Raw genomic sequence first — 23,575 nt, 5'->3', positions numbered from 1 at the left:
TTGGCTACAGTGTATGTTGCTTAGAAAAATGAAACTGTTCAAAGACTGATACCAAGTAAGAAACCAATATTTTTATTTTTCAGAAAATCTGATAAAATTAAAAACTTAATATATATTAACTTTTCCACCTAAAGAACAGGAATCTAGGGATGGGTATGGGACAAGATGTTTGTTTCACCTCCAGGGTGCAATACACATGTGCCTCCTTGGCACAAAGCAATCAGAAGGGAGATAATACTTTTCATTGCTCCGACGATTAGAAGCACAGCGAGAAGACAGGCTTTAGCAGTCATTCCGAGCATGTTACAAGAGCTGGACCAATTTGGAAACAGTCTAATCCTCTGGGAGTAGGACCCTTCTGTCTCCTCCCCCTCTCTGCTCTTGTGCCCAGGACACATGAACCTTTTATGCCAAAAGGCATGTTTTGTATCCTCCCACAGAGAACCAGAACAGCAGAATCTCATGCAGAGTTTTCCTCCCCCAGGGACCACCACATTGGTGTTCCAACCAGACTCTCTGAGGGCTCCTTTATTTCTTTGCTCAAGACTCCACTGGCAGAACGGAAAACCCCTGACAAGTCAGATCACTTAATCACCTCATTTTGCTTGGCATAACATTTAGCCAGAGAAAGAAGTTATTTCCAAGTGCATTTCTGTTCTATAACCTTGTAGTTATAGTTCAGGCTGGCCCCTTGTACCCCATTTGGGGGTGGGATGGGCCATGTTCTAGCAGTTACTGTTTGGTTCCATTTTTCTGCACAGCAGTCTATAACAGAACTGGGTTTAACCACAAGTCAAGGACATGTAAAACAATCCTCATATTCATTAGCTAATGAAACTTGGAATGTCTACCATATGGCAGTGGGATTAGGCCTGAGTACTGAGCAGATAAGATGAGGATCTTCTGTGTCCTCAGACAGTGTCAGATGAGGAAAGGAAGGAAGTGTTAGTTGCATCTACAGTCTTGACTGACCCTCCCCCCCCCCCCCCAAATTGCCATGTAAATGCTGGAGTGCCTATAGAGTTCTTGCTGCACTTAGTAACCTCAATGAAGCAAGAATGTCACACCAAGAATGGAAGCAGATTTGCATAAAACCATTCCTCAGAGAACTGAAGGTGGTCCCCCTCAGCAGCCAGGAAGACTAGTTTGCCTGCTTTGTCCATTTCCTTAAGCCCCAAGCGGTCCTAGAGGGAGAAAAGCAGCATTCATTTTATTAATTAAACCTAGAGAAAACCAGATTGCTAGAAAAGCTCCCTAGCAAGAGGTTTCTGAAACTTCACTTAAAAAGATGAGGCACTGGCCTGGGCAGGAAGGTATGCCACAGGCATGGAATAGGTGAGGGCATAAACCCTAGCCCACTATGGTGCCTGGTTTTGGCACAATTTGACTTTCTGCCCCAGTTCATTCAAGTTTTACTCTCATGACCTTGCAAAAAGAATTGGTCTGTACTTGTGCTCTCTGTGTGCCTCCAGGGGGTGGGGTAACCTCCCACCCTATAAATGGCCCAATAAGCACCTTGGCCATGTGTTCAACCTATAGGCTAAGAGGAGTCTCTGAAATCTTCCACCTAACACCTCCACTCCCACCCTATACATATCCACTCATTTCTTGGAAAGTGAAATTCTCCTATGTAAATGCAGGACAGAGGTTCTTACCCTGGATTCCACAGACCCCATCCCCTCCTGAGGGTTCTAAAGAAATCTGAGAGAGGACCATGAAGGTGGATGGGGAAAAAAATTTAATCTTTATTTCAATATAATTAGTTTCCTGTGTAATCCTCTATTTTATTTTGTTCATTTTAAAAGTACTATTCCAAAAAGTGGTTCATAGGCTCCACCAAACTGCCCTGATACAGTGGGAGAGGCAGACCTGGGATTCCCATCTCATCAGAGGGCTTGGAGTTCAAAGTTCTTCCCACTCCACCCTGCAGCCTTGTAAACATGGCAGCTGGCTCCTGAGGCCTAAACCCAGGGGCAAAGCCCGGGACCAGGTGATGAAAACTGCTCAGCACCCATCTAATGCTAAGTTTGAATTACCATGTCAGGAGACTAAATTTTTACAATTTCAGCCCAAAATGGCAGAAAGGCAGTACAGCCCGAGATTATTGGAGAAACCAACTGTGCACCTGGTAACTATCAAATTAAGACCTCTTGTTAGGAGGAAAATCAGTTATTAAAAACCTGCCATAGCAGGCCCTATGATAAATCATCCTGGGAAGAAACGGCATCCAAAGGGGCCACATGCTGACACTCAGTGCTCTAAGTTCATTTTCAAATATACTAGCAGCAACACTGCCCCACTTCCCTTGGGTTTTATTGCACGTGGGCTGTGCCTTCCAAAATCAGAGAGAGAGAGGCCTCAAGCAATGGTCTGGCCTGGCCTGCCTATGAAACGAGTCAGAAGTTTGAATATCTGGCTGGTGCTCACTGTGGCCAGCTTGAACTGGGATAGATTCCCCAGTGGCAGGCGCAAGTGCTGTGGGGCCCAAAAACTGACAAACTGAATTCCATGGTAAAAGCAGTGGGCAAAAAGGCTGCCAGACTCTGTAGCATGTGCCAAAGGAACCAGCTTCCCCCCGCACTGCTTCCCTCACCAAAATCCATACACACTTGCTCAAACCCTGATGTGTATTTGAAGGCAACTCCCCTTCTTCCCTGGCCATAACTTATGCACTTGGGGTTTTAAGAGAAGTGGTTTCTAATGCTCCATCTCCCAGATGGCCTGGTATTGGCTCTGCAGCCCTGCCAGAGGGAGCCAGCCCACAGCAAACACTACGTAAGCCCAAAATCCTTCAGTAAAAATAACTGATAGAGCAAGAGGGGATGTGGGTTTGTTTTCTTTCCTACAGTTTGAGGCTTGGGGGACTAATGATAGCCTGACATTTAGACAGTGCATTAAAGATGCAAAGTACTTCCCCCAAAATGCTGTGAGGTAGGCTTTGCAAAATCTCCATTTTACATAGGAGGAAACCAGAGCTTGAAAAGATGTGACTTGCCTAGTATTATGTGGTTAGCAGGAGTGGAAGCCAACATTCACAACCAGCTTTCCTCTGACTCCAAGCCCACTGCTTTTTCTTCTCTCAGCCTCTGCCTGCAGCAGGGGAATTTCTCCTGGGGCCTACATGTGGAGCAGTGGCCCAGGATAACCATCCTTCACTGCCCTCCTGCTGCTGGGAGTGTAAGTTCCTTGAGGACAGGTGCTGTATTCTGGTGTAGTACCCAGCACAAAGTAAGCATTCCAAAAATGTTTGCTGCCTATCTGATGAGTGCTGAAGAAGACTGAGGGGAGTGAGGGGGGCTAGAGCAGATCCACAAGATTATTACTGAAAAGTCCACAAACCCACGTCAGGACTGAGATAGACATTTCCAGAGAAGAAAGTGCCCAGATGGCATAATGCAGGCCTCTCTTTGCCCAAGGGGCTTGGGGTTTATATTTCACTAGCTTTGACTCCCTCCCCCATCTTCCCACCACCTGAGAAATACCTGCGTGTACAGGGAAGTTTCCTGTAAGGGGATGGTCTCCTTGGCTTGGCCACTTCGGTAGAATCCAAACCACTGTGGGAAAGAGCAGTGGGGGTAGAGAGACAGAGAAGACACGGTCAGGTCAGGGGCCTAGCTCTGGCTGCCAGACTGCCTGAGGATGGAAGAATGTCTCAAGACTTACTTGTCCAACCCTCTCATTCTACACCTGGGGAAACAGGGACTCACCCAAAGATGATCTGGGAGCAAAGAGTAAAGTCTCAGATCTGAACCCAGGTCTTTGGACTCCAAATCCAGCACTCCATCTGACCTACAGGAGGTTCCCAGGTAATAGAGGCCAGTGTATCACATTTCTTCAAATGCTAATGCTGTCAGCTGTCATTAATCTTGATAGCCAGAATTCACAGGATGCTGAAGGTTTCTAAAGCACTCTGCATAGATGTTCTCCCAAGAGCCCCACAAGGCTGGTGCTATACAGTATTTTATGGATGAGGAAACTAAGGCTGAGGAAGAGGTTAAGCGACTTGCCCAGGGTCACACTGCTAGTACTCTACTGAGGCAGGATTCAAATTCAATCTTCTGATTTCCCAATCAGCACTCTTTTCATTAATCTACCTTTATTTCAAATATTCCTGGTTTCATGAGGGGGTTCCAATGCAGATCCCAACTTGAAAGCTAGATACCTTGATACCTCAGCAGAGAGCTTTATGAACTGCTATAACAATATTATCATAATTAATAATATTATGATGATACAATAATAACTAGCATTTATACAGACCCTTAAGGTTTTGCAAGCCACTTTATGTATCTTATCTGGTTTAATCCTCACAACAATCCTGGGAAGTAAACACTATTATTGTCCCCACTTAACAGATAGGGAAGCTGAAGGTGAGAAAAGCTGAGTGACTTGCTCAGCGTCACATGGCTAGTAAGTCTGAGGCAAAATTTGAACTCAGGTCTTCTTGGCAAGCAGCCTTCTAGGGAGCTTTTCCACACTTAGCTAAGCTGGACCTGGGGGCAACAGATAACCAGTCTGTCTCTAAAGCCTTCCCAAAGCCTGTCAGGGCTTTGTACTGTGCTGGCCTTGCCTTCAAGAGCCCAGGGCATTTTCTGTACCACAATGGGGTCTTGGAAGAACATGGGGAGGGTGGGACAGAGGGGAGGCCTGTTTACAAACACTACCAACTGTGGTGCAAGTCATATTATCTTCCCTATTTTAGAGATAAGAGAAAGGTGGCTCAGAGGGGGACATGACTTGCCATGGCCACACAGCCCATAGGTATCGAAATCGAAATGCAAAGCCAGGTTTCCTGACTCCCAGTGCTGGATTCATTGCCCTACATGGGGGGCAAGAGAGCCCCGCCCTGCCAAGAAAACAGAGGGTTCAGGAAGCTACTTCTAAATGTGCATTTTAGGGCATCAACTAGAATTCTTCTGAGGCTGCTCTTTCCCACTCTGACCAGCACCGTTCAGCACCTTTCAAGTTTCTGGGACACTTGGCATCTCACCTCTGAGTCCACAGGGTCAACAACAGAGTCATTGAGGAACTTCACCATCACAAAGTTCTTCAGGGTCATCAGATTCTTCCTGTAGGTCTCATTAATGCCCTGGAAGAGAGAATCAAGTCACATGACTGGCAACCCCTTGGGTAACAGATCAGGGCCATAGCCTTTGTGGGAGGGGACGGGACTCTTGTCCCAACCTGAGTCACTGTCCAGCACAACAGGGGTCCCTTCCCTATCTGTGTGTACGATACCTCTTCCTTCCCACTCTTGTTGGATGACCCGGCTCCATCTCTGCCTCCCTTAGGCCCAGCTTGTAGTTCTGAACTCATCAAACCAGGACATCAACAATGCTCTCTTTTTCTCAGAACCATTTAAAATCCTGCTTTCTCCAGGAAGCTTCACTGAAGAGGCACGAGTTGTCCTGGCTGGCAAAACCCTGCCCCGTCTTTGTCCCCAGAAAGAACAAAAGGGAAACTGATGGACAAACAAAAGCCATGTTGTAGAATGCGGGATTCTAGAGCCACCTAGAACTGACCCCAAGAGGTAAAGCAGCTTAGCCGAGGCCATCAGCCAGGACTTCTGAGCCCAGACCCACACCCCACCTCTCTCTCCCAGCCTTGTAAAGGTCACCTCCTTCACAGCAGGACCACGATTCACATGGGCCAGAAGTTTGGGGCAAAGAGTCCCATCTGGTGAATTCACACTGCTAAGGCTTCTGGTAGCGGCCGTGATACTTACCCTTTCCTGGTTGATATCAGCCAAGAAGATGCTATTATTACGGTAGAGATCTTCCTTTATGGGGTCGTGCCAGTATTCCGCCTGTACCAAGCTACAGGAGATAGGAAGACAGATGGCAAGGCAGTCAGTCAGACAGCCTGATGAACATGCATCCAGGTGCAGGGGGCTCAGGCAGGGAAGCAGGGGCACATGGCCCCAGCCCTTAAGGACCCCATGACAACTTTTCGGACTGAGGGCTGGGGAAGAGAGGGCTAGATACAGGAAGTTCTGAGCATCTACTGGGTTGGAAACAATGGGCCACAAAGATATATGAGATGTTGCATGCTCAAAAAAATCTACTATGGTAAGGGCTGGAGCTGAAAGAGACCTTAAGAATTACCCACCAACCTCCCTATTTTATAGGTGACAAAAGAGAGAGGCCCAGACAGGAAGACGGAGGGGCACAGAGGTGGTAAGTGGTGGGGCCAGGACTCAAACCTGGGTCCTCTAATTGCACATCTAGTGTTCTTTCCATCATATCATATAATTGTAGTCACAGACAGCATTTACACAGTGTACTGAGTTTGCTAAGTGCTTTACAAACATTATCTCAACTGATCCTCACAACTATCCTGGGAGGTAGGTGCTACCATTATCCCCATTTTATAGATGAGGAAACTGAGGCAGACAGAGATTGTGACTTCCCCAGCATCATACAGATAAGCGTCTGAATTCAAATTGGAATCCAGGTCTTTCTGACTCCAGGCCCAGAGTTCTACCCACTAAACCACCTTGCTGTCTATTGTATGTGCTGCTGCCTCTATTAATTGGGCATATAATACACTTTCATTTCCCTTTGCCACATTTTTACTTTAATACTCTTCAGCCTCCTTCAGGAAGCCCTGAGTAAATATGAACAGTAGATTTCCATGTCCCTTGGCTAACTTTTATTATTAAACACACACACACACACACACACACACACACACACACACACACACACGAAGGACTTTTCACAACAACCCTCAGAAGCCTAGAGGCCAAATATCTTCACTTGACAAGTGATAAAAATGAAAGTTATGACTTGCCCACAAACCAAACAAGAAAGTATCCTGGCCAGGATGCACACCCATGGCTTCTGTGTTCTTTCCACGTTACTACAACCCAACAACAACAGCGAGCATTTATACAGCACTACTCTGTGCCATGCATTGCACTAAGAACCTTTCTCTGATTCTATTTCCCTGCCTCTTCTTTTGGAAAGACAAGCCTTCCATGGAAAGTAATTAGAGGAGGCAGCATAAAGTAAGGGCACAATTGCAGATCGGATGATCAGTGCACAAGAAGGAATGGAAGGCTTGATGGTGTGCATGGATGAGTCCAGGAGGATGCTGAAGGCCAAGGCTGAGCTGGGTCGTGAAGGACAGGGAGGATTTGGCTGGAGGGGTAAGAGGTGGGTTCCCATTCTGCTAACAAGAGCACAATCAAGGTGAAAGAGTTCCAAGGAGAAAGTAATCGACACTTGTTAAATATTACACAGAGGTCAAGAAAAACGAGGGCTGAGAAGCTTTCATCTTTGGATATGACCAGAAAATAGTGGTATTCCCCACTGAGAAGGGGTCAAAAGGTAAGAACAAACAGTTCTCCAAAAAAGAATCGCAAACTATTATCAACCATACAAAAGAATGCTCCCAATGACTAAGAGCAAGATGACCAAGTGTGTCTAGAGAGAGAAGAGCAGGATGGAGAACTGAGGCAAAGTGAAGACAGCTAAATATACACAAGGACTACACCCATCACCACTAACAACTGAAGACAAGCATCATCCAATAGAAGAACGGCCCCGGCCCCCGCAGGTGCGAATGCTGCTGCAGGAATATCAGCAGGGAGCGCTTTTGCTCATTTTGTTTCTTTTCTTGGTTATAGCAGATGGCTCTGGAAGGGGATGGGGGAGGAATGATAGAGGAGAATAGCTAGGTAATGTGAAAACAAAAGATCAGTGCAAATCTTTTCTTCCTTAAAGAAAGTCAAGGATGATTTCTGATGTGATCTTAGCATAATGGTGGGTGTGGAAGCCAGAACACAGGCTAGGGAGGAGAGACAGTGGAGAAGTGGAGGGTGAGTACCTCGTAATGAGCCCAGCAATGGAAGGAAAGGGAGGATAGACCAATGGCTACAAGTGGGGGCTTAGGACCACTTGCTAGGGATATTACAAGGCAGTCTAAGGCAGGGGCTGGGAACCTGCGGCCTGGAGACCACATGTGGCCTTCTAGATCCTTAAGTGCGGTCTTTGACTGAATCCAAATTTTACAGAACATCTTTTTCAATCCAGTCCAATGTCCAATATCTAGACTGTCAAGGTCTTTTTAGATTCTAATTCTGTCATCCAATCCCTCTGTGCTTGGGGCCCTCTGTAGATCTGATGAGCATGTCATCTAGGCCTTTATCAAAGTCATTGATAAAAACAAGCCTTGTGCAGATCCCCAGGATACTCCACTAGAGACCTCCCTTCAAGCTGGCATTGAATTGTAACGATTACTTTTTGTGTTCAGTCACTCAATCAGTTTCAAGTCTGCTAAATGGTACTATCACCTGGCTCCCATCTCTACATCTTGTCCACGTCATACTTGGTCAAAGTCTTCGACCTCTCTCACTGGCTCCACGTTCTGCCTTCTGGGGGTAGACAGGACCAATCTCTCTTCCACATGAAAGCCAGAACTTGTTGGTCAAATGTGTATTTCAGGAAAAGTTCAGAGAAAAGCTAGAGATGACCCCTATGGCCAGAGATTGTGTTCGTCCTTCGTTTTCGAAGACCATGACATCAGAGAAATGATGACATGACTTGCACTTGACTTTGTTTTGAGTAAAGGAGGGCTGTGCGAGGTCACCAGTCTCACTTTCTCCTCTTGAGCCATCATGGCCAGAGAACTCTGAAGGGGAAGGAGGCTCAATGAAGACTCACGAATAAAATGCTGATGTTGGGCTTATGAAAGATCCTAATGAAACAAAGGACGTGTACAAAAGATGAAGGTCCCACGTGGGAATCAGGAAGGATGGCACCTAAAATTAGCTGTGGCTCATGGCAAAGGCTAAGGACAACAAATAAGAAAGAAGGATGCAAAGAGCCCACCACTTAGGGCAGACAGGGTCCCATACAGAGCTTCCACTCTCTGCGGCTGCCTCAGCGCGGGTATTCCCTCCCTTGGACTGACACATGCTGCAGCCCAGCCTTCCACATCCCCAGCAGATGGACTTCATGAATTTCACTGGTCAAAAACAGTGAATGGACAAGAAATACTCCAAAGCCTTTTCAGCCAGAAAAGGACCTGCAAGGACGTGTGTTTCCCTGGTATGAATGTAAGGGCCACCTCCAGGCCAAAGAGGCGACCAACAAAGGGGCATGATGTCAGTCCACAAGAAATAGCACAGTCCTAGCACAATGTTGGGATGAAAGGAAAAGAACTTAGTAAGGCTCACTTTGTACCAACTACTGGGAAATGAAAACGGAAAAGATGGCCAGTCCCCACTCCCAAGGAACTAGAAAGAGGCAGCCCATCTGGGAAGGTTCGGCTCCAAGTCCCAAAGGGCTGCCTTCCCAGAAGGGGTGGAGTGTTGGCCTCATAATGGAGTCTCACCACAACCCAGGGAAGTAGGTTCTCTCACTTCCCCCACTGTACAGATGAGGAAATGGAAGTTTCCAGGTCCAGGACTCCTGCCACTGCATCCCTAGCTGCTGGCTGACTCACAAGTCCCAAGACTCACTTTCCCAGACTGCACAGCCCATAAGTAACTGAATCAGAACTTGAATCCTGAGCTTCTGGTCCCAAGTACAATAGTCTCCCCCGACTCAATCCCACCATCCTTCTAAAGAAAGGGAAGAGCTTTCATTGCTAATCAGCCAATGTCTTATTATTCCATTAGAATGATCTTACTACCAGAGAGGCCTGAACAAAGACAAAAACCCAGGAAAATGGAATGCCCAAAATAATGAAGGGCAGTGAGCTGCTCTTTACATGGCTTCTAGTCCCACCCAAAAGAACAACCCTATTAGCTACTTAAGGAACTTAGAGGACCTTGTCATCAATCTCTGGGGATTGGCAGTCACTAGGAAAGGGTCAGGGAACTGGATATGGGCAGTGGGATTTTCAAAAAGAGGGGAAGGATCATTTCTGAAATTACAACCCAACACTGATGCTCACTTAGCCAAATCCCTACAATGATTATTAGATGGATGGTTTGTGGGCATTCAGAAAGGGAAGTAGTGATCACTGGGAGTCATGAGCTATGCTGAGCTAAACTGAACTCCTTCTTTGAAAGGCTTGCCAGACTAGCACAGAAGAGACAGGCCCCAAGTAGAATATCCTGGTTGTCACTGACAAAGTCTCTTCTACAACTGTAGAAATGTGAGCTGAATGACAGGACAATTTGAGGGATGTGGAGCTGGTTGAACGATGGCAGCCAGTGATTAGTGCAGTAATGGAATTGAGAAGGTTGATTCATTGAGGACCTGTCCTCTATTCTAATCAGTATGAATCAATCTAATAGAATTCTATAAGGGTAGTGATTAAAGTTCTGTATATTTAAGCACAGAGCTGTGAACGACAGATTGTAAATTTACTTGCTTCCATCATGAGAAGTTGACTAGAGTCCTACACCTCTGTTTTTCCTTGTCATGGTGACAAGTCCAGTGTGACAGAGGTGACTCAACTACATGGAAAGTCCCCCAATTTTATTTTTGTGTCTCTGGACCATTCTCTCTTGTCCAATACAGGTGGGTGATCATCTTATGACCACTTAGTGGAGATGCCCCATGCTCTATTCAATCTGTGACCCCAACCCATATGTCATTTTTGGCCCTCAAGAGCAAGGTCTATTAACCAATGAGATTCTGGATTTTGCCCTGCTTCTTTTGCATATTTGGGTAAAGAACAATCAATGTATAGATCCATACTTTGTGTAAATCACATAGGGATACAAGTTCTGATAGAAGGGTCCAATTTAATGGAATGTTCATTACTTGTTTATCAGCTGTAGAGCTCACTTGCACAACCATAAGAATGTCGACAAAGATATCTCCATCCTGTTTTGCTCAAATACCATGACCAAACCAAGCATGGGTGGTGGCATGGTAGGCAAATTCACCTCAATATATTCTTGGAGCACACGTATAGCTCCTGCCTAACCTCAGGAAAAGCCCATCCACCTTGCGACCACCTGGTCAGTGGAGATGTTCCTTGCTTCTCCCAACTTGTGAACAATCTGCTGAGAGATCACTTCTGCTTTTCTTAGCCTATACAATGTGTCAACCGATGGAATCTTTCTGTATTTGGTATAGCTGTTCTTGAATGTCTGGATAGCTAAGCCTATAAAAATAGGGCCCTAGAAGGAGGGGGCATCTCAGATTGTGACCCGGCCCTTTCAGTAAAGTGTCATTGGCTCAGAGCTCTGCCTCAGTCTCTCTTATTGCAGGCCCCACAGAATCCTGGCAAAGCCAGGATTCTGTCTTCATTCCATTCCTCTTCAGTTTTTGTCACGACAGCTCAGATGAAGAAACAAACACCAAAGAAAACATGGAACAAATTTCCAGGTGATCTGAGCCTGGCTGGGACAAATTAGCGAAAGTCTTTTGCAATCTCTTTCCCCTTTTCACCATAATTCTTCCAGGTCCCTCCTTCTATTCTTCTGTTTGTTTACATGATGACACCTTTTCTATTGAGGTTTCGTCTCCACTAACTGAAGCCTCTTATGGTTTAAGGTGTCCGAGAGATGTTGGAAAGAACCTTGGCTGCGGCTCTGGGACCCCAAGGCACACTGCACACCTGCCCAGGCTTGAACAAGTCATGGAGGCTCCCATGCCTCAGTTTCTTCATCTTCAAAAAGAAGGGTTGGGTTAGAGGACTTCCAGGGGACCTCCCATCTCTGACTCGATGTCCCCTAAGAGTCAAATGGAGCTGGGTGGGGTTTGCCAGGGAAGGCCCAGTGAGTGCTACAAGCATGTTGTTGTTCAGTTATATCTAACTCTTTGTTACCCCATTGGATGTTCTCTTGGCAAAGATACTGGAATGGTTTGCCATTTCCTTCTCCAGCCCATTTTACAGAAGTGAAAACTGAGGTAAACAGAGTTAAGTGACTTGCCCAGGTTCATACAGCTAGTGTCTTGAGGACAGATTTGAAGTCAGGAAGATGAGTCTTCCTGACTCCAGCTCTGGTGCTTTTCACTGCTTCACCTGGCTGCCCAACTAGGGGAACAGGCTTTGCCTAATTAAGGAGTGGGTGTATCTGTCTTGACTCAATTTTGGAGGCTGATGCCCATTCTCAAGCATATAGCAGTCTGGATCAGCTGCCCCTTCCTCTGGGTGATAACAGGAACAATGCCTGACATCTGTCAATCAGGGGTATTTTTCCTATTTTCTTCCTGTAATCCCAGCAGCATCTGCCTGGGGAGCCCCAAGAGCCTCAAGGTAGCCTCAATGGCATGGTTCTGACAGGACTTACCGTTCCTGAACGCCCTTGCTGTAGGCACCCATGTTCAGTGTTTTCCTGAGCCAGTCACAAAGATGAGAGCTCTCCCCTGGACATCGAGGAAGCCCATAAACACCTGCAGGAAGACAAAATACACATGCACTCATGACCAGACTCCTCCTGGAATCCCCGGGAAACAAACAGATGTGTTTGGGGAGCTGTCTGGGTCACAGGTGTCAAAGCTGTACCAGATGCAAATGGGATCAGAAAATACTGAACCAAGTAAATAAAAGTACAAGAGAATGTAGCTAGTCCTTATAGGTGATTTCTCTAAATCCATATGAGGGCCCCCAGGAATTATTACAGAGGGACTGTTGTTGGTGTTTAGTCCTGACTCTTTGTGACCTCATGGACTGCAGCATGCCAACAGATACTGGAGTCATTCAGCATTTCCTTCTCCATGGATTAGGGCAAACAGAGGTTAAGTGACTTGCCCAGGGTCACAAAACTAATGAGTATCTGATGCCAGACTTGAATTATTCACTGAGCCACCTAGTTGCCTCCTTGAGTATGATTAGTGGTCCCAATTTCTACCTGAGTTTGACATCACTGGCCTAGAACACCCTGAGGTCAAGTAACTTGAATCTGTCATAAGTAAGACTTAAACAGAGGTCCTCCTGGCTCCAAGGTCAGCTCTCTAGTCATTTTGCCAATTGTCAGGAGAACCCACTTTTGCTGGCCAGGTCTTGCAGGAGCATTCCTCCTTAAAAAGATTCTACAACCTCCACAGTCATCTTGTCATTAAACCCCCCCAAATACTTTTAAGGCAGCACAGACCAAGTGCCAGTCGTTATCACACACCAAACCCAACAGTCCAAGTCTGTGACCCAATGTCAAGAAAGAACAAAGGTGACTTAGACAAACTGAAATGAAAAGAATGGCAAGGTTCTCTAAATGAATAACATGGTGCCAGGCAGTCTCAAAAGCTTTCTGTTCTCTCCCTTCCCAGCCCTCCATTGGGTCAAAGGTCAGAAGATCATCAGTCAACAGTCAAGTGACTCATCAGTTAGCCCCATGGGAATTAAGAGCTGAGTTAACTCAGGTTCCCCTAGTTCCATCACAGTCTCTGGAAGTAGTTTTGTAAAACATATTGGCTGCTGACCCTATTAGGGTTCCTGGATTTCTATTCTGGCCTGAGGATGGGAAGCCCTCCCCAGGCCCAGAGTCCTGAAGAAGCCATCAAGCAAATGAAAATTACCTTGATGCTGTCCACCCACAGAAATCAGATTGATCATGGGAGGTGATGGACATCTCTGGGCCACCGCCCTCCTGTGGGAAGAAACAAATGAGTATTTGCGTGTGGAAAGGAGGAAGTGTAAACAGGCATTCCCCTATCTTCGGCCCACATCACAGAATCTTGGAGCTGGAAGGGACCCTGGGAGCCAAGTTCTGCTCAAAGTCTGCCTTCTGCAGAGGCCCATTACCAGTCCTACCTTCTGAGACTGGCTCCCATTTATTCCGTATCCTATCTTGTATGTACCCACTTGTTTGCACATGATCTCTCCCGTTAGAATGGGAGGCCCTTGAAGGCAGAAACTGTGTTTCTGCCTTTCTTTGCATCGCCAAAGCTCTGCACATTGGCTAGAACATAGTAGGTACTAGTTCTGTTGACTGACCAAGTGACTGAAGAATCCCTTCTATGACATCTCTGAGGAGGAGCTATCCAGCCTCAGCTTGAAGATCATCAGCAAAAGGGGCCCTGCTACATCTCAGAGCACCTCATCTACTCTGGGATCATCCTGAGCACTGGGAAGCCTTTCTCCTTCAGCCTTCAGAGGGAGGGGAGCTGAAAGGAAAAGTGAGCTCTACAGAGCAGAGATTCGCACCTTCTCCAATGATCTTTTCCCGTTCCACAATGGATACAGAAACACTCTCTATATGGTATTTCTTAGGTTCAGAATAAAATTAGATAGAATTTTTTTAAACCCAAGGTTAAAGTTCTCCCCTCACATCAAGTCTAAATCTACCTCTCTCCCTCCCAGTTCTGCTCTCTGGAACCAAACAGAACATGCCTAATCCCTGCTTAATCCTCTAAGAAGAATGCTTCCCTACTATTTTTACCATGGAGCAGATTAAAAGAACAATCCACTTTACCAGAGCAGGTTTATCTCATATGATTAGGCCCCAGTGTCCAGAGAACGAAGATTCTGGACTTCTCTCCATCCCCCATTCCTACCCTTCCCCTTCTGGCTGTAGAATCTGCTCCAGACATTTGCCATGCTGGAGGGGATTCAACCACCCGCCCCCCACCCCACCTGCCTTTAGAGACCTCTTTCCTCCAAGGCCCAGCACCCTAAGCCCCCAAGGCCAAAGGAATATTTCTGGCCTCCCCTTTCTCCTAGCACTTTACTTGTCCAGCCCCTCTCCACCCCCACCCCTTTGTGTCACTCTTTCTTATACCACAGTGATCTGTGTCTGGTGTCCTCTGGTCCTTAAAGCCATGGCTTTGGCACCTTCTTTTCATCCTAAACAGCCTGGTAAAGCCTGCACACCCCCTCTCAGAAAACGCAGGGAATTACAACGGAGAGCAAGGGTACTGAAGTACAGTGATCAGAACAGTAGGAAAACCAGCTCACAGAACAAGTGTATGGAACCAGGATCTAGAACAGAAGCTCGTGGACAGCAGGGTCTATGGGATCTCTTCTCTCTCCCTTCCCCCTCTTCTTCTCTCACTCCTTAAATCCTCACTCCCAACCATAGTAAATATATAAGGAAGCGTTTGTTAAATTTGGCAGATTTTCACTTGGTGACACAGGTTTTTCAAACTGCTGACCCTACAGAATCATTAGTGTTAGTAACAGCTGGCAACAGTCGGTGTGGACTAGGCTCCTTTGGGTCTCATCAGAGCCCTACAACAGCCCTGGGAAGTAGGTGGTACCAAGATGCCAGGGTCCGAGATTCAGAGCTAGAAGGGACCTTAACAGAGATTAAGTGTGGGGTGGGGTGGGAGAAAGCCTAGGTCAGGGTCACACAGCTAGTCAGGACTGGAGGCAGGATTTGAATCAAGCTTCCTTTTGACTAAGTCCAAGTTTTACAGAACAAATCCATTTATTAAGGGGATTTGCTCTATGAAGCTTGGATTCAAGCCAAAGGGCCACACTTGAGGACCTAGAGGGCCACATGTGGCCTCAAGGCCACAGGTTCCTCACCCCTGCTAGACCACACAAATGCTTCTCTCTCCCTGATTTACAGTTGAGAAAACTGAGACTCAGTCAGGCTAAGTGACCTAGGTCCCAGAGGTGGCAAGAGGCAGAACTGGGTTCAAACTCATGTCTGTTTCACTCCTCTGATCAGTCACTGGTGAAAGCCAGAAGTGAGGCAGTGGGTCAAAAAGGCAATGAGAATTCTCCGGGCATACAGGTGGCAATCCCTTAAGCCCTAGAGTCCAAGAAGGTGTCAAGTTTTCAGCCCTCCAAGTAAGAGAAATCAGGCTCCAAGTTTTTTCTACCAAAATTGTTAGAAAAGACCCAAGCAGAGAGAAGCATTGCCCAGAGCCACAAGGGACGTCAGGGATCTCTTTGTCTTATAGATGAGGAAATTCGGGGCCAGAGAAAAGCTTAGTAACTTGTCAAAGGTAAAGCAGAGCCAGAATTTGAACCCGGGTTTCTAGAGTCCAAAGGAAGCTAATTTCCTACTATACCATGCTGTTTCAAAAGGTCCCCACAGCCCCAGGAGATGCTAGGCTGGGGGCCTTGGGTGGGTCTCTCTTGTGGCTACCATTCTTTGAAGCAAACTCTCAGATGCTTCCCTCCAAAGTCTACAGGTCTAGGTCTACTGAACACTCAGCTCCCCTGAGACAGAAGGCAACACCAGCTTGGCAGACCTATCAGGAATCACCTGAGGAACAAACCCAGGGCAGCCTAGTCTGGGGAACAACAGACTTCATGACTGGAATACTTTTTGTCTGAGTTTATTTCTTTGACCTGGCCAAATAAATCAAGGAAAGAAAATCAATTTTATTTACAAATGGTTAGAACCCTCCACTAAAGTCTTCCTCTAATCCCTCTTCAAGGCATGAAAGCAACCCTGAGATCTAAAAGGCAATCATACAACAAATAATTTTTTTTTAATTAGGTACCTAGGTCCTGTGCGCAGGACCCATGCTGAGAACAGGGGAAGACGATAAAGGGAGGAAATATAACTTTTACATAGGGAAAAAGTGCCTTCATGTAGCCCACAGTCTAATAACATTGGACTGCTAGGCAGCACCACAGAGCACTGGGCTCGGAATCAGGAAGACTCATCTTCCTAAATTCAGATCTGGCCTCAGACACTTACTTGAGTACTGGGCAAGTCACTTAACCCTCTTTGCCTCAGTTTCCTCATCTATAAAATAAGCTGGAGAAGGAAATGGCAAACCACTCTTAACGGCCTTGCCAAGAAAATCCCAAATGGAGTTGCAAAGAGTTGGATATAACTGAAAACAACTAGTGATTGTTCATGTTTGGGGGAAGTAAGAAGGGGATTTCAGACCACAGCTGAAACAAATAATAATTTGTAAATGCAGAGAGTAGCAAAGTAAAGTGTTTTTTGAGGTCTAGGGGAAAGAGAAATCAGCCAGGTCCAAACTCTGGAGGTCCTACCTAGCTGGGGAGGTTTCAGGTATATGACCAGTGACAGAGAGAGACCCTCACCTCCAGACAGTGGACCAGAGCAACCACTAGGAACTACTGAGCCCACATTAATGCAAACATATGTCAGCTGAGAACTCTGCCTAGCATTTTACCAAAAACAATTAAGGCCATTCATGGAGCTCCCTCTCCCCCACCCCTTTCCCATCTCATGACACTCAGATGTCTTTGGCCACTGTCTCCTCCTTCATCCCATCTCACACAAAGAAGTGGCCCTTCTCCTTCATGCACAAGTGACCCCATCCATCCCCCCTCCTCCAGCACCTTGTCCCCACTCTCTCATTCACCTTCCACCTCTCCCTGTCTACTGGCTATTTCTCTCCCACTGCCAACATGCCCAGGTCTCCCTCATCCTCAAAAAATCCTCTCAATCCTTCTGTCTTCAGTAACTCCACCCCATCACTCTTTTTCCTCTGGTGATTAAACTCCTAGAGAAGAATGGATGGAGGCCTCTATTTTCTATATTCTCATTCTTTTTTACAGAGAATTCTCTGTAGTCTGGCTTCTGGCCTCGTCACTCCACTGAAGGTGTTTCCTCCAAAGTTACTGATGACCTCTTAATTGCTGAGTCTAGTGGACCTTTCTCAATCCTCCCTCTCCCTGGCCTCGGATGCGGCAGAGCCCTCTCTCCTCAATACCTTCTCTCTAGGTTTCTGGGAACCCCTCTCTCCTGGTTCTCCTCCCTCTCAGACTGTTCATTTTCCTTCACTCTATCCTCATGCAGGTCACCCCCGTCAGCTGGGGGTGTCCCTGAGCCCTCTTCTCTATCTCTCTGCTATTTCACCTGGTGATCTCATCAGCTCCCATGGTTTCAATGGCCTTTAGGCTCAGGTTTCTCAGATCTACTTATCCAGTCCTAACCTCCCCCAGCCTCCAAACCTGAATCTCCAACCACCTTGTAGACACGGGAACTGGATGGCCTGAGACATCTTAAACTCAACACATCCCAAGCTGAACTTGATATTGCCATCCCCCACCCCCAACCTGGAATCCTCCCCTCTTCTTAGCTTCCCAATTACCCATGAGGATACCACCATCCTCTCAGCTTCCTGGGCTCACAACCCAAGAGTCATCTATTGAATTCACCTTTGTAACATTTCTGGTATATACTCCTTTCTCTCCTTGCCACCATGTGGTTCAGGCCTTCACCTCCTCTTATCTGGATTTACTCTTGTCTCAGTCCAACCTCCATTCAGCTCCTAAGTGATACACACATACACACACACACACACACACACACAGCCCACCCCTAACCCCCCCCCCCAAATTCAATAAACTCCAGGGGCTCCCTAATACCTCCAGGAGCCAATACAAGAGACTCTGTTTGGCTGCCTCCTACTTCTCTAATCTTACACCTTCCTCCTCAGCATGCATTCTTCAATCCAAGGAGCTAGGTACTATAGATACTGTGCTCATTTTACAGATCAGGAAACTGAGGCTCTACAAGAGGATGGGTGTTGCAGAGTCAAGGAGCCCTTCTTTGCTGCTCCTCACGGCAGGCATTCTCTCTGGCCTTGTCTCAGGCAGAACACTCTCCCTCCTCACCTCGACTTCCCAGTGACAAATCCCAGCTAAAACCCCACCTCCTCAGGAAGCCTTCCTGGTCCCTTTGGAGGCCAGGGCCCTCCGTCTGCCGATCATCTCCAATCTGCCTTGTATGCATCCTATTTAAGCACATGATCATCTCCTTCCCTGCTACAGGGTGAGCTCCTGAGGGCAGGGACTGTCTTGCCCTTCTCTGCATCCTCAGCACAGGGCTGTGCGTGGAGTAGGTGCTCAAGAGAAACCTTTTTGACTGAATGACTGAAAACAGATACTGTGACTTCGGAGAGGCCTGGAAAGTCTTATATGATCTGACACTAAGTGAAAGGAGCAGAACTAGGAGAACTTTGTGCACAGCAATGACCACAGCGTGTGAGAGTTTTTCTGGTAAACTTGGATCTTCATAGCAATGCAAGGACATAAAAAAAAAATTCCCAATCATCTTCTAAGGCAAACTGTCTTCCACAATCAGAGAAAGAACTATGGAATTCAATCGCAGAATGTAGCAGATCATGTGTGTGTGTGTGTGTGTGTGTGTGTGTGTGTGTGTGTGTGTGTGTGTGTGTGTGTGTGTGTGTTATGTTTTGGTTTGTTATATGATTTCTCCCATTTATTTTAGTTCGTCTACACAGCATGACTATGGTGAAGATGTATTCAATAGGAATGTATGTGTAGATCCTATATAGAATTATATGCTGTCTTGGGGAGAGAGGAGGGTGGGGGGGGCAGGTAGGGGGAAAAAATCTAAGGTTTATGGTAGTGATTGTAGAACATTAAAAATAAAAAATAAAAACAAATAAATAAATACATAAAAACAGATACTAGAGGCGCAGTGACATACAGCACAGACAGCTCTGAAGTCCTAAGTCTGAACCCCGCCTCAGACACTTACCAGCTATGAGACCCTGGGCAAGACACTTAACCTTGTGGAGCCTTGGTTTCCTCATCTGTACAATGGGCCTAATTATACCTGTAGTATCTGGGCCATTGGGTTGCTGTGAGGCTCAAATGAGAACACACGTGTAAAGGACCCTGCAATTCCTGGTCACAATGAACACAGGCTACCATTTTTGTAAAAATACCAAAAAGTCCTTTACCCATGAGGTGAGAGAAAGGGACTTACAGGAACTGGCCACCTTGGGAGAATCCCATGGCGTTGTAGCCTTGCTGCAGCTTGGGGTTCTTGGCCAGCATCTCACACACTAGAGTCACCTGGTGATTCACGTTTAAGAAGAAGCTGTTCTCCATATCCTGAAGAAGAGAGGGGAAGAGAAGGGAAGGAAAAAGGAAAGGGGTAGGGGAAGAGGAGAGAGGAATGAAAGGAAGGGGATAGAAGAGGAGGGAGAGGAGAGAAAAGAAGAGAAAGGGACAGAAGAGAGGGGAGGAAAGAAGGGAAGGGGTAGAGACAAGGGAGGGGGGAAAAGGGAGGCAAGGAAGAGGAAGAGAAGGGAGGGGAGGGGAGGGGAGAGGAAAAAACAGACAAGAGAGGATAGGAGAGAAGAGGAGAGGGGTAGGTAAGTAGGAAGGAAAGGGTGAAGGGAAAAAGCAGAGAAAAGAAGAGAAGAGGAGGAAATAGAAGGGAAGAAAAGGAGAGAAGGGAGAAAAAAAGAAAGAGGAAGAGGAAGAGAAGAAGAAAGGAAGAAGGGAGGAGAGGAAAGGAGGAGGAGGGGATGTAAGAGAGGAGAGGGGAGGGAGAGCAGAAGAGGAAGGAGGAGGAAAAGGGAAGGGGGAGGAGGAGGAAAGGGAAGAGCTTATGAAAACCAAGTTTCCACAGTCATAGCACTATTAAAAGCCTCTCTAAGCCTCAGTTTTGAAGTTATGCTTTGCTATTAACTAGTTATATGACTTTAGACACGTCCCTGGGTCCCTTTAAGCTTAGTTTCTTCATCTATAAAGTAAGGGGGAGGGGAGTGTAGACAAGAGATGGCCTCTGCCAGGCTGGGATTCTCTTATTCTAGATAAATACCACTTTCCTTCTACATTAAGAGAACAGAGATACTTCCAAAAGCCTGGCAGACACCCAGGAGTCCCTCCTTCAGGTCACTAAGAGTGAAAGTTCCATTGAAAGACCCAATAAAATTATCTTCTCAGGAAGAGTGCTATAAGAAAAAATGAAACCACATGAATCACTTTTCAACTGAACATTTATCATGAGCTCCTTGGTCTAACAGAAGTCCCTCAGTGACTTAGCTTTGTGGATGTATTACCTCAATCAGAGTCTTCCCAATCTCCAAAGACAAAACATAAATTCCTGGTATTTTGTGCTCAACCATTTTTTTAATGGCCCCCATGCTCAGGGGGTTACAGCAGCTGTCTCCTAGACAGGAGAAGAAAGAAAACAAGGGAAGTTTTAGGTGTTACAAATAGAATCATCTGTGAGCTTCAGAAGCCACAACACTTTAACAGGGAAACAATGATGTAGCCACACAATCATTATAGATATACAACAGACAGAACAATAGCCTTGGGATAGGGAGATGTGGGTTCAAGTCCCAGCCCTGCCACTTTCTACCTATAATTTGGAGCAAGTCACCTCTCTCCTGCAGGCCTGTTGGTTCATCTGTAAAATGGGTATAATATTGACTTGCTTCACAAGGATTGTCATAAAATTACAGAAGGGACCTTGGAAGCCATCAAGTCTTACCCTTGTTTTTTACAGATCAGAAAACTGAGGCACGGAGCAGGGTCACATAGTTAGCAATTATCTGTGGCAGGATTTGAAACCAAGTCTTCCTGACTCCATGTCCAGCACTCTAGCCACTATTCCTCATTACCTAGTGGCACTATACCACCTATTTCACAAGATAACTGGAAGAAAGAACTTTGTAGACTTCACAGCCCTATGTAAACATTATTTTATCATTACAATTATGTGCAAGGCACTATGGATGAAAAATGTCATTAGTCCTTGTCCTCAGTGAGATGCAGTGGAACAAGAATGACATTCGGAGGTAGAGAATGTTGATTCACGTCTCGGCTCTGCTTACGACCACCTGTTTTAGCTCGGGCAAATCACAGAAGCTCTGAGTCTGTTTCCTCATCTCTAGAATGAAGAAACAGACAAACTAATAAATTGATTATGAAGATGACATACCTTAGTATTTTATACTTAGTATTCAAAGTACTTATATTTTGCAAACCATAACATGATACATGAATGTAACTATTATTAATATCATTAACAACTGAGTCTGTTGGGTTAAATGATTTCTATGGTCCTTTCCAACATCTGCTTTAAGGCTGTTTCTAGCTCTAAGTTCTATGGACTTACAAATTAGCAGGAAAATATGGCATTTATCAATAGCCATAAGTTAGAATGTGATGAGTATAAAGGTCAGAAAAGGAAGAGAGATGGGAAAAGGAAAATTCACCTAGAACTGAGACCAGGAAAGGCTTCATGTTAGATGTGACACTTAAGCTGCACATTCTTTTCCTATCTAGAGCTTCTGGGGTGGTAATAATGATAATCATCTCTTCCTCCACTGATATTCTCCTTACAGTACAGAAGTGGCCCTGACTTCTCTGGTAGTCCTGAAAAACTGCAAAGACTTTAGGTGGGAACTCTGTCCTAGTTAACCCCAGAGAGGATCCTAACCAGAAAATTAGCCCTAGGGAATGGATTTTTTCCCATCCAAAGATCTAGAAGAATTGTGATATATAGCAATAAAATTATAATTCTATCCCAGTTCATGTTTGCACAGCAATTTAGAGACTGGAAAGTTCTTTCACATCCATAATTCTGACAGATTTATAGGTATATTGGCAGCTCTCACTTCCCCTTTCCATCCCCCCAAAATGACTGTCAACCCAGAAAGGACAAGTATGGAGATAGAACTGTGGATGTGAAATCACCAAACCTGGTTTTCAAATTTCAGCTTTGCAATCTGCATAGTACATTAATCAACCAATCAAGAGACATTTATTAAACACCAACTATGTGCCCAGCACCATGCAAAGTGATGAAACTGAGAAATAAAGAAAAGATACATTTCCTTCTTCAAAGAGCTAACATTCTGTTAGTTAACTCTCTTAACCTTTCGGGGACTCAGTTTCTTCATCTGCAAAATGAAGGGGTTGGACTGCATGACCCTTCTGGCTCCTGACCTCTAACTCTATGATCCCAGTATATCGGGGCTACAAAGGACTCCAAGGTCAACAGGTGTTATAGAAGAAATGCTTGTCTTAGGATCAGGCGTTACAGAGCCCATTCTCTTGAAGGTACATGCTGGACTAAGTGACCCCTGGCAGGCTGCAGAGAACCCTGGACTTAGAATCAGGAAGCCAGTCTGAATTCTGTGGGACCAGACAGCCCCTAAGATCCCCACCCGTTCTAAACCTTTGACCCCATGCTCCTTCCCAGCTCTGAGATTTCAGCCTCTGCGATCGTCTGCGGATCAGAGTGGGGAGCTGGACACCTTCCACCACCACCAACGTCTAAGTCCAAGATCACCCGTGTGTGCCTAGGGGCACACCGGCCAAGTGCCCAAAGTGTCAGAGGCTAGATTCGAACCCACGTCCCATCACTCCACCCGCTTTGCGCAGCTGCCTCTGGCTGGCAAAGACCAGGCTGCTGACAGGTAGGCGCCCAGGAAATCTTACGGAGCTGCCGAGGCGGGAGGGGTTGGGGTCCCCAGAGGGGCAGTGCCTGGCCGGGGCAGAGCCAGTTCAGGCACCCGGGATGCCTGACTCCCGGCCGGGGGCCTTCGCCCGGGTGCCCGTTTCCTCCACAAAGGAAGAGAGCCGGCACAACCTTTTAGCACCCCCGCGACTGGCGTTCCCCGCCCGGCCCGGCCCGGCTCACCCATCCCGTGCCAGATGACCAGCGGCAGCGGCTCCTGAGGAGGCTCGGTCCGCGGGGAGGCTGAGGCTGGCGGGGGCCGTCGGATGAGGGCCGCGCTCAGCAGCAGCAGGAACAGCGTGGGGAAAGCCATCTTGGCCCAATCACATGACCGCGCCCTTAAGGAGCCTGCGGTCGCTGAAGCCCCGCCCCTCGTGCCTCCGATCACCCAATCACAGAGTAGAAAGTGTCTCTCGCTCCTTCCGCTCCTGCCCCTCCCCGCTGCTGCGTCCCGCCTCTCGCTCTCCTCTCTGCGCTCTTCCTTCCCCTTCTTCCTCCCTTCAGCGGTCCCGGCGGGTTTCGGGGGCGGGCGGCTGCGGTTGCCAGTGAGCCCCCAGG

General features: G+C 46.7%; 1 protein-coding gene across 1 annotated transcript; it reads right to left on the bottom strand.

Moving 5' to 3' along the window:
* Positions 1-51: 51 nt before the first annotated feature.
* Positions 52-23,388, bottom strand: PPT1 (palmitoyl-protein thioesterase 1). The gene is made up of 9 exons (XM_072609935.1): positions 23,201-23,388; positions 20,607-20,716; positions 19,523-19,650; positions 13,425-13,495; positions 12,200-12,302; positions 5,726-5,816; positions 4,991-5,089; positions 3,483-3,554; positions 52-1,184 (listed from the first exon to the last, which is right to left on the bottom strand). The coding sequence occupies exons 1-9, from the start codon at positions 23,328-23,330 to the stop codon at positions 1,062-1,064; spliced, it is 927 nt and encodes a 308-aa protein (XP_072466036.1). The 5' UTR covers positions 23,331-23,388; the 3' UTR covers positions 52-1,061.
* Between the last annotated feature and the right edge of the window lie 187 nt (positions 23,389-23,575).

The sequence above is a fragment of the Notamacropus eugenii genome, chromosome 5 (genome assembly GCF_028372415.1).
Source record: "Notamacropus eugenii isolate mMacEug1 chromosome 5, mMacEug1.pri_v2, whole genome shotgun sequence".
NCBI lineage: Eukaryota > Metazoa > Chordata > Mammalia > Diprotodontia > Macropodidae > Notamacropus > Notamacropus eugenii.
Note: the sequence above shows the minus strand (reverse complement) of the source record. Positions and strands in the feature narration are given on the sequence as shown.